General features: G+C 34.3%; 1 protein-coding gene across 3 annotated transcripts in view; it reads right to left on the reverse strand.

Annotated features, from left to right (window-relative positions):
• Positions 1-12,243, reverse strand: part of LOC128996345 (insulin-like peptide receptor) — a 137,192-nt gene that overhangs the window by 13,583 nt on the left and 111,366 nt on the right. For all 3 annotated transcript variants that reach the window (XM_054421615.1, XM_054421613.1, XM_054421614.1), the window contains exons 10-13: positions 11,867-12,014; positions 11,249-11,463; positions 3,760-3,940; positions 30-226 (exon numbers count right to left, since the gene is read on the reverse strand). In XM_054421615.1, coding sequence (XP_054277590.1) covers positions 30-226; positions 3,760-3,940; positions 11,249-11,463; positions 11,867-12,014 — 741 coding nt within the window. The remainder of the gene's footprint in view (positions 1-29; positions 227-3,759; positions 3,941-11,248; positions 11,464-11,866; positions 12,015-12,243) is intronic.

Here is a 12,243-nt window from a genome sequence, read left to right on the forward strand (position 1 = left end):
TTATAATATCAAGACACGGATCTACTAACTGTCAGGGAAGGTGCGGAAATACTGTATCTTGCTCTGGGCCCCGACTTTCTCAGTGGCGATTGTGTAGGTCTTGACGTAGAAGGCGTACTGGGTGTAAGGTTGTAGCTGGGTGAGAATGTGCTGCATCTCAGGTAGCTCGTGGTCGGGTGTGTCCTTGTCAGGTGGTTCGGGTGCCGACACATCGTCCACCCGCCATCTGCAAATATAGGTCACTCAAAGTCACTTTGCCTTCATCCTACTACTTTCCTAAAAGCTCTATAGGCCTACGTTTACATATATTAGCCCCTGAACCCTTATTTCTGTAGGTAGGCTAGCTGATTTCTAACTCTTTCAACAAAAAAGGTTTATTATAGTTTATCAAATCTTGGTGTTCAAGAAATGACTGCTTCCTTGAACTAGCAAAATTACTGGGGCGACTTTTCACATGTGTTTCGGGGTAGCGGATTTCTACCCCCGGATATTTACCCCCATGAAAAAACGCCTACGTCATTTTGACGTCACGAGGGGCGGGGCTTATACACGTTCGAGAAACAGCCCGCGACTGGAAATCTACCCCCGGACATCTACCCCCAGACATCTACCCCCGGACATCTACCCCCAGACATCTACCCCCGGACATCTACCCCCGGACATTTACCCCCGGACATCTACCCCCGGAAATTTACCCCCGGAAATCTACCCCCCGTGGTCAGCTCTGCCGTGTATCGGCCAATATTCATTATGTTGTATAATTGATTTTATAAATTGCTTTATAAATTGTTTTAACATTATCCATATTTATAATTCAATAAGTTGTAACAGTACTTTTCAACCCGACCTACTTCACAGATTTTTACGATTGAGGTGTCTTTTAAGAGCTTAAGATCTAGCGCAGCACAAAATGGTAATTAAAAGGATATTTCGATTATGGCTTCAAAAGGTTGACCCCTAAGCCTTTGATTTATTCCTAGAAGGTGCTTCCAATGGTTGACCAACTTTTACAAACACTATACAGTAACAGTTTAAAAGTGAAATGTGAGTAGTACTCATCAGATCAATTTTTAAGTCAGGTTGTGAAAACATGAATAGATCGTCTGCAACTGTAAACAGGAGATGAAAAAGCTATGAAAATAATATAATATTGCGCACTTTTCACATGGTCAAGTTACATCGTACTGAACCATTGTTTTTACACACATTTCTTAAAGGATAAAGTGAATAAACTGTGGTGAACTTCCGGTTTATTCAATGTAGGCCTAGTAGTAATAATTGTTTAGTAAACTAAAACTCATTTGTAAACTGTTAAATTGAGAAAGAGGATCAACAGTTTTCATCAATAAAAGTCAGGTGTATAATGGCAAATTTTCCATATCACCTAGTAGTAAAAAAAAAATAGTTTCTAAGATTTTAGATGCGTACTAAGAAAGGATTTTAAAGTATTTTCTCTTTAAGACTTAAAATAAAAAAATTATTCAAATTTAATTTTTGTATTTTGTATTATTTTGTATTATAATTATATTTTGTATCATATTTTGTATTATAAATATATTTTTTATATTTGTAATTTTTCATCAATAAAAGTTAGGTGTATAATGGCAAATTTTTCATATCACCTAGTAGTAAAAAATTTAGTTTCTAAGATTTTAGATGCGTACTAAGAAAGGATTTTAAAGTATTTTCTCTTAAAGACCTGAAATAAGACAATTATTCAAATTCAAAATAATGGCCACATTCAATTTTTTAAGCATAGCCTAATAAATCTTTTATATCTTATCTTTTAATACATATATACGCCTAAATACCCCCATTGCAGCACATTCGTATATTCAGGGAATCTATAAAGTCTTATTGGAAAATCCTGCCTTAAAACAAAACTTGTCAACTTATTTCCATAAATAAGTGTTCAAAAGATTCATTCATAAGAATACCATATAGGAAGTGAATATGCAGGTTTCCTGCCAGTAAAATGTTAAAATGAGGAATTTAATGTAATATACAGAACAGAATTAGGTGAAACCCGTCGACATTGACGGTTACTTTCAAGGCTTATGATAATTCATAATATGAATTACATATATTATAACTATGTTATATTATATGTTATATAATATATGTTATTATATGTTATTATATGTTATATGTTATATTATAACTGCGATAAATAGATTGAAGTAATACAAATTTTGAGCATTTAGCTCTTTAGCTTTTTTGATGAGTAATAAGTGTAAAAGCAATAATGACTATTGCGTTAGTTACAAAATATGGTTGATCATTCAATGAATAAAATAATTCCCATACCGTATGTCATAAGAGTTATAATTAACCGGTTTCTCTTCTTTTTGAAGAACCATTAAATAGTATTAAAATCGTATTGGTCAATCTTTTGTGATAAACACTTTCGATCCGCGCTTAGCATGCGCCGTTAGCTGTTACTGTATGTGAAAGTAACAATGGGGGGTTGAAAAGGACTGTTACAACTTATTGAATTATAAATATGGATAATGTTAAAACAGACATCGACATATCGCATGTTTACTACTGGATATAAGAAGGTAAAGCAATTTATAAAATCAATTATACAACATAATGGATATTGGCCGATACACGGCAGAGCTGACCACGAGGGGTAGATTTCCGGGGGTAGATTTCCGGGGGTTGATGTCCGGGGGTAGATGTCCGGGGGTAGATGTCCGGGGGTAGATGTCTGGGGGTAGATGGCCGGGGGTAGATTTCCGGGGGTAGATTTCCGGGGGTTAATGTCCGGGGGTAGATGTCCGGGGGTAGATGTCTGGGGGTAGATGGCCGGGGGTAGATTTCCAGTCGCGGGCTGTTTCTCAAACGTGTATAAGCCCCGCCCCTCGTGACGTCAAAATGACGTAGGCGTTTTTTCATGGGGGTAAATATCCGGGGGTAGAAATCCGGCGACCCTGTGTTTCACAGAGTGGTAGCAGTGGTTGAATTGTAATTAAAAATAAACGGGTTGAATTTTTGCTTGCCTAAAAGATGGATTGCTACAAATTCAACCGAAACGTTAAGCAGTATTATAATAAGTACAACGCAATCATCTGCAGACCAAGGTTTTACCATTCACTTTGACCGTTGAATTCAACTAGTTTATATAGTTGCATTTATTAAAAAAAAATGTCTACAACTGTCTGTTGGTAAAAAAAGGCCTTTTTTTTAATTTTCTTAAACAAAAGGTTAGAAATATCAATTTTATTGTCAAGTGATTCTGTCTTTTGTCAGGTGACAACTTGTTTAAAACTATAAAGGGAACTAATGCAAAGTCAGTAGAGGAAAAGCCTCGATGGTTGTCTAAAATAACAATATTTGTTAAAACATCAATATGAAATTAAATATAATCAATATAACCAAAACATCAATCCTAAAATTGGCCTGAACAATATTGTTTGATAAAGTTTTTTCAGGTTTGATAAAGTAACATAATTTAGAAAACACAATTTTTTAACTCTAAAACCACTGCTCCCCCAACAATCATACTGGTTAGCGAACTTGTTTGAAAAAATGTAGGTGTACATGTTTGTACTTTCATGAAAATCGGATAATTTTTAGTTCTAACGGACAAATATACATAAATACAAATCTGATTGGATGGTATTTTTGACATCTGAGGACATCAAAATGAAAAAGTAAATCGGTCCTCCAAGGGTCTTACTATGAGAGATGTAGTAATAGCTTATTCCCTATGGGAAATTTGCTAAAAGAATAAGAACATTGGTTCGTGGTTACCCGTCTCCTCCGCAGGCGTCTCGGCCGTCGTACATGGTGATGTTCTGATAAGGAGCCTCTATAGTGTACACGACATATCCAAGAAGTGTCCGACTGTCGTAGTGAGAGAACTGCTTCCACTTGATCAGAACTGCCTTGGATGATGTCTTGTACACCATTGCCTCCAACTCCCTTACATTGCCTGCACATTACACAACATCCAACATGTCAAAACTAATCCATACTATGTTGTTTCAGAGAATATTGTAAACATTTTCAAAGTTTTTACAATGTTTCGGGAAATCTTAATGAATGAATAAAGTGCTTTATTTTTAAAATAAACGTTCTTCACATAACATTAACATACTTACTTAACTAAACAATGGTCTGATTGGTTGGCATACCTGAATGTTAAAAACATCAAACACATTCCTGAAAATAAAATTAAAACAAAATACACTTAATTCCTAGAATAGGACTATACAAATAAAATTCTCAACTACATCCATATCATACAAAAAAAGAAAAAAAGTTTACATAACATGTATTTTATTTATCTTACTTTTAAAATTATTGGGGTTTAAGGTTCATGCATAAATAAATTCTATGAAAATTACTATGAACATAGAAGACAGGATGACAAGATTTTAATGAAATAATTATTGTTGGCTATAATTATGAATTTTGAAAGAAAATTAAACAATTTTGAATTTTGGAAAAAAAAAACTTTCTTCCACTTGATTTACTTGTAGTTAATTTCTCTAATTAATTCCCACCTCCTTCTCCACGCCTCTCCCATAAAGTTTGCTAATTTATCAATTACCAATCCAATTACCAATAACTACCATTAATGTATTCTATGTGTTCTTCCCTATTCATGCTTCGTTTTCCAAACCAAAACTCCCTGATATCACCTAAAATTGGGCAAATAGAAACAAAATGAAAAACTTTCAATTGTGCGCAAATTGCACGAACTAAAAAAAAAAAATTATCCCTTATTTGTGGTACAAATTAACAAGCTCTGCTTGGGCCTAGGTCAAGGTCGACGTCAAATAGTTGTTGGTGATTTTGTGATGTATGCACTCTGCAAACCATATTAATTCTCCAGCTATCTCTTTCATCGCTCATATCTCGTGAACTAGACACGATAGAAACAAGCTCTAAACGGCGTTGTATTACCAACTTCATCTGCCTTAAAAATATTACAAGGATAAATCCTGTATTTGTGATATTAATTGAGTTATTTATCATTTAGTTTTAAAATGTGTTTAAAACTCCAAATAACGTTAAAATATCCATGAAACCCCCTTTAAACATCAAACAGTACAGTTTGTCATCGTGAATTGTATGTTTAACACACTAAAGTCACTTTATATGGTAATTCTATTGAAATATTACAAGGTTATGCGAGGTTTCCGATGAAGCAGCACGGTGATGAGGGTGACGCCGCTGAGCGGCAGAAACCAACGTGTAGTACAGACTTGTAAAAATTGGGTATATACTGAAAGTGTAACACATTTTGACTTTTGATTGTTGTTGAGGGCATGTTGGAGATGACAAAACCCGATGTTGGTGCCCTCCCAGCCGGTGCAATACTTGGGGGGAGGGGGGGAAGTAGCGCTGAGAAGCGTTCTAGATCATCGCTCATATCTCGTGAACTAGACACGATAGAAACATATTTTGAACGACATTGTATTACAAATCCCATCCGCTTTAAAAAACTTACCACGGAAAATCCCATATCAATGATAATTATTTAGTTATTTAACATTTTATTTGAAATTACTAATTTAGTATCAAAATATCGTTAATCTACCTATACATAACTCCCCATATGTACTTACTTTTTCATTTGATCGTGACCCAACAACTAGTTCTCTTATTTTAATATAACATGAGTTCTTAAACAATGTAATACGTAACTATTAAATTCCATAGTAAAACATTTGTTCTGAGAAAAAGATAATTAGAATTTTTAACTTAAACCAAAGAGAACAAAATTTTAAGCTTATTGAACAATGAACACTGACAACACAAAATAATTGTCCAAACTAAAACACATCCGAACGGTACTTCATAAACTGTAACGTGAACTATTTTCTGAGTTCGTATGTAGGGTAGATTTTTCAAATCTCACATCGACATTACGCTTAATTGAAAACCTCAAATTTGGATATAATTACCAAATAAAGTGATTTGGGTATATTAAACATACAATGCACGCCAAACACAGAACTATTCATTGTTTTAAGGGAGCTTTATATAGGTAAATTAACGGTATTTTGATATTAAATTAGTAATTTATAATAAAATGTTAAATAGCTTTATTATTTATTATCATTGATATGGGATTTTTCATGGTAAAATTTTAAAAGCAGATGGTATTTGTAATACAATGCCATTCAAAACATGTTTCTATCATGTCTAGTTCACGAGATATGAGCGATGTTCTAGAACCCTCCTCAGCACTACTTCTCCCCCTCCCTCCCAAATTGTGCACCTGCTGGGAGGGCACCAACATCAGGTTTTGTCATCTCCAACATGCCCCCAACAAAAATCAAAAGTCAAAATGTGTTACACTTTCAGTATATACCCAATTTTTACAAGTCTGTACTACACGTTGATTTCTGCCGCTCAGCAGCGTCACCTGAATCACCGTGCTGCTTCATCGGAAACCTCACATAACCTTGTAATATTTCAATAGAATTACCATATAAAGTGACTTTAGTGTGTTGAACATACAATTCACGATGACAAACTGTCCTGTTTGTTGTTTAAAGGGTTTTTCATGGATATTTTAACGTTACTTGGAGTTTTAACACATATTTTAAAACTATATGAGCGATGTTCTAGAACGCGCCTCAGAGTACCTTCCCCCCCCCCCCCCCCAGTTGTGCACCTGCTAGCAGGGCGACAACATTGCTTTTTGTCATCTCCAAGATGCCCCTAATAACAATCAAAAGTCAAAAAGAGTTACACTTTCATGCATACTCAACCCCCTATAGATACTGGACTATAAGGCATTTCCACTCTTTGGCCCAAAAAATACCTTTTCCAATTACAACAATAATTTTTAGTAATCAAGATTCCAGAAAATTACAAACTTTAAAAAACTAAGTTGCGTTAATTTGTAGACTAAAGAAATACAATTTTTCACAACATGTTTCTAAGTAGACCAATATAGTTGGGAGTGTTATGTGGCTGATCTAAACATCCTTTTTATGTTTTCTGAGCATTTTCTAACTGAGAAATTTCTGAAAACCCCCAAACTTGTGTGCTGTAACACAAAACAGCTCTGAGAATAGATTCAAAACAAAATGTTTTAATTTGCAGCGGAACTTTGTTGTTGTTTACCAGCCTTTGCAATACTGAATTGATTGCATAATAAATAAGCCTCTTCTTCTCTATGAAAAGTTTTTGCCATGACATTTTCGTTGTAAATAACATTCCCAACTATTTGTATTTACCACTTCAAACGTTTTTGCCCTTATACCACCATCTATTGTGTCCCGGGTAATCTACTAGACTACTACCTTTCCTGAAGACCATTATATTTTTATTTCGACAGATTTACTGTACGGTTCCAGGTTTCACTGGAGCACTCCAAGTTTTTAATCATCATTTGTAAAGCGGTTGCTGTGGGGGCCAGCAATACAATGGTGTCTGCATACATCAAAACATTTACTCTCGTACCACCAAAATTACAGCCACCTTCCAGGACCTCTGGAAAATCGTTAATGAATAAGCTGTACAGGGGAAGACTTGCTATTTAACCCTGCCTTAGGCCAGTCTTTGTTTCAAACTCATTTGAAATACCGCCCTAACAACACACTGTTGCGAACGTGTTACAATAATCAAAACATCTAAAACATGCGTTGAGACGCCGATTGATGATAGTTTTAGTATAAGTGATCAATAGTAACAAACGCACTTGAAAAATTAAAAAAAATTCATACAACTTGCCACCTTTCTCTGTCAAACGTAGTTTGATCATCGATGCCAAATTATTAATATCTATAGTGGAATAGATTTGTCTGAAACCCACCTGGAACTCCGATAAGATGTGGTTTTCATTGACCCAATTTTGAAGTCTATTATTTAGCATTCCTATAAATATTTTACCAATACAATTTATAAAAGACAATCCTCAATAGTTTTGAACTAAATTATTATCACCCTTTTTAAACAATTGAAAAATTATCGATTTCTTAAAACTTTCTGGTATGACCTTATTCCAAAAAACGTCATTCATTATAAATACCAAGAAGTTTAGTCAAAAATAGGTCTGGGGCATTCTTAAAAAAACTCATAGGGAACCCTATCTAGGCTCAGCGCCTTATTATTGTTCAAACTAGACAAAACAACTTTTAATTGTAGAAGTTAAAGTCTCTATACAAATAATCATCGGCAATAAATGGTTCTGCAAACAAAATAGAGCTTTCTACTAGAGGATTAGGTAAAGTTTTAAAGTGTGTTACCCATTCTTCAGGTTTCATATTTTCTACTCAGTTTACGTTATTTTGACACTTAAAAGAGTTTATTACTCGCGAACACCTTTTGGAATAGATTTGAGATTCAGATTAAAATAGTGTATTCGTTCTCCTTTCCTGATCATAGCTGTTTATATTTCCTATGCTCCTCAACATACTTACAGTAGCCTTTATTTCAGTTGAATTGTTTTTTCTAAAAAGCTGTAACAATTTAAACACTCACTTTCTTGCGTAAACCAAGGTTGTTTACTAACGAAAGGTTTATTACTCTTCAAACTTAGCTTATAACGTGCAGAGTTAGTTATAATATTTATTACATCATTATATCATTAAAATTTTGCAGAGAAAATGATTTCATATTTTCCTCAACCTTGCTAGTAATTATTCAGAATTATAAGATTGTTCAGACAATCAAAATTTGTCCATTTTAACTTTGGCAACAATGGCAAGTTTTCCCTCTTCTATACCCCTGCCACGGCATATGATCTGATCCAGGAAAACAAACTACTTTTAAGTTGTGAATCCAATGTAAACAATTAAAAGTGACCGCCGCTATATCGATGTAGTAACACTTTGGCCCAGTAACATTTCGGCCAAACTCAAATTTCTTAGAAAAACAGTATCACTTCGTCCCACTCGCTTTTACAGATGATTAAATAAGCTAATGGAGTAACATTTCGGCCCGACGAAAAATTGACAAGGGTTGAGGAACGCAGTTCAGGTAGTAAGAGGTGCATGACCTGTATACTTTGCAACCACCCTCTGGTGGAATGTTGCCCAACCGTCACCCCTTGCATCCTCTGACCTCACATGACGGAGAATCGGTGGAATCTTACCTAACCTAACCTAACCTGTCAAATATTTTGTTGGGACGAAGTGTTACTAGTGGGCAGGTAGAGAGTTGGACCGTAGGCCACATCTGAGGGTTTCGGGCCGAAATGTTACTGGGCCGACGTGTTACTTGGGCCGAAGTGTTACGACACGGCTATATCTATGACTGAGTTCCCCTTATGTCCAACAAAAGCAAATTCCCCCTCTTTGTCCCCTATGGACCTTCCGTTTGAAACTACTGATCCTAAATTGTCACATAAATCTAAACTTTACGCCTATTTGCATTTTAAATGTTGTCTTTTGAATTTCTAATGTCCTCAATCCTATTATTCGAAATGATAATTTTAAAAAGATGTGTACAATGTTTTGGGAAATCTGATCCCGCCCTAAGGTAAAAAAGTGCTTAAAGCATGACAAAAATAGTACACAAATCCTGGAGACAAAAGCTGGAAAAGCAAAAATTGAAAATAGCTTGTTCCCTATACGGGAAATTTGCTATAGTGTTCTCACAAAAAAAAGCACGAACCTGTAAATAAAACAATGTAATAGAAATGAATAAAAATAACACAATTAACACAGTTAATTGAGACCCCCATGGATTGCTGATTTTTTAACTTAGGACGGTATCAGATTCCAGATCCCAAAAACATCTCCTACCCATAAAAATGTAAAACTACAATGTTTACATTTGCTTTGATCAGGGAATTAAAAGCCTACAAAGTCCAATAAACAATACCATTTTATAAAGGGTTAATCAATGAAAAAAAGTTTGGTGAGCTACATCTATATCCTACATTGGTTAGAATAACTTCTTTGTGTTTAAAGATCTATAAAACAGATTTTACTGAATTTACTCTAAATTACTTCACAAAACATCTCATGATGAATACGTTTCTTTTACAGTATTAAAACGTTTTTATTAGCTCGCTTTCTTGTCCGGTACAAATTTTGCAATCGATTTTAAACTAACTTCCCGATGAGCTAGAGACTTAAAACTAGAAACATACCTCACAAATAGATGACAATGCAATATTAAATCATTTTATTTTCATATTTCCCTTGAATTCCACGTTTTTAAACACACTAAAAAGTAGAAAATAATTTATAAATACGTGGGGAGAATAAATACTTGTAAGATTTCAAAAAAATATGTGGGGCGCATGCAATAGATAATAATAAAGAGGGGGTAGCTGTCGATAGGAAACAAATAAATTCACACAATACATCCTGTTTGTATGATTTACATCTAAATTTCTTAATTGAGGTTAAAATGGCTAAAAATTCAATAGGTGAAGAAAATTGTAAATTAGCTTTTGCATGAGCCCCACATTTTTCTTTTTAAATCTTACAAGTATATTCTCTCCACATATTTAATTATTTTCAACTTTTTAGTGCATTTAAAAACGTGGTATATAAAAAAAAAATTTTATTTTAAATAAATTATTTTTCATCACTCTATATTCTAAAATAGCCAATTTCCATACAGCTGAGATCTTCGAAAATCGGCAATTTCCATACACCAAAAACAAATAGTGATCAGCTGACTTCTTTCCTGACATAAACATGACTTTCGCTACATAAACATTACATTCGCTAGACAAAAATACTTTGCTTGACATCAACAAAGTAACAACTGAATTGAAATATTTATCAATTTTTATCTAGTTTTGGTAATTGTTATTTTTCTCTAAAAATGTTTACGCATGTTAACTAGGATTTGTAATACGTATGATCCAATATTTGTCAACGCATTTTTGGTACAATCCTGTTGATGTCATTTTTCATGTTAGCAATCTTTTTATTGTCTAGCGAGATGAATCTGAAACTGACTTATATATATTTATAAATATTTATCTTGTAACTTACCACTCATGTATTATTGATTGTAAAAATGGTGTTTACCGTATGAATAAATAAATAAACTGTTTACAAGTTTTTTAATTGTTTAAAGTTTGATTAAGTAGTTTTTTCATGGTGATGAAAAGTATCGTTCAATGCTCGTCACTAAAGTCCCATTTCGGGGCTCGATAGTGTTTCCCATGCTCGTCTTCGACTCACATTTCAAACACTATCTCGTCCCGAAATGGGTTACTCTTGTGACTAGTAGTGAAACTTATTAATACAATAGCCAATAGTCTATATCATAGTCTACAAAATATCTTGTATATCAAAGTTTGTAAGTTACTCACAAGCAACTTTGTCCCCATTAGAGTTCTGGGCCACCTCCATGTCATTGTAGTCTGGAAGGTGTGCGATAGTTTTCAGCTGGTGTATCTTGTCGATGCACAACTTGGGGTTGAAGTGGAAAAACAGACGACCTTTGCGAATCTGGAAGTCTTTGCCTTTAGTTTCCCAGTCCCACAACTCCATGAGGTTCTGATTGTCTAGTACTACCAGAGCATATCTGAGGGAAATTAAAAAATATAAAAATAGTTAGTTATATTTTTGTTGTAGCTTTTGTTTTAGTAAAAGTTGATAATATTCTATTCCCTAATGTATTCCTCACGATGCCACAAACCAAGGAAAATATGTCTGAGAATAGAGTAAGAACTGTACAAACAGAGGCTATTGCCTAAAAAAAAAACTAAACAACAACATGTTTCAACCAAGTTCTGTCATGCTTGAAATAAATAGACACTATTACACACCATTTAGACACATAATGGTCACAGGTAAAATAAGAGGGTCTCTATTTGATCTTGAAAAATAAATATTTTTCTGGCTTGTTTCAGCCAATGAAGTAAATTAGTGATAAAATCTAGAAAAACTCAAGGTTTAAAGGCTATGGTCAGTGACTTCATGCTTACTTCCCACTTTCCAAGGGTTCTCCATGAATCACTCTGAGTTTCTTGAGAAAGTTCAGTGACATGAGCGGAAAGGATCTCACAATCTTCAAGTAGCCCTGAATCTCTTCAATCATCTTCAAGTTTTCTTCCAACTCTTTGACCACGTTTACTAAAAATAACACATATGTTTTACTTTCTCGCATAATAAATCTTATTTTAAATTTCAAACTCCTGAATCCTGAAGTATGCATTATTATTATTGTTACGTTGTTGGTAAAGATGGCCTCTCATGGCCAGGGTTTTATAAGAATGAAGACTCTACTACTGAAGAAGGAGTTGATAGCTCAGAAAATTCTGTGTTTGTTTGCATTTTCTTCTATTTTCGTACGTAAGGTAAC

Source organism: Macrosteles quadrilineatus, unplaced genomic scaffold (genome assembly GCF_028750875.1).
Source record: "Macrosteles quadrilineatus isolate MER2022 unplaced genomic scaffold, UCM_ALF_1.0 Scaffold_6__1_contigs__length_79288215, whole genome shotgun sequence".
NCBI classification, from domain to species: Eukaryota; Metazoa; Arthropoda; class Insecta; order Hemiptera; family Cicadellidae; genus Macrosteles; species Macrosteles quadrilineatus.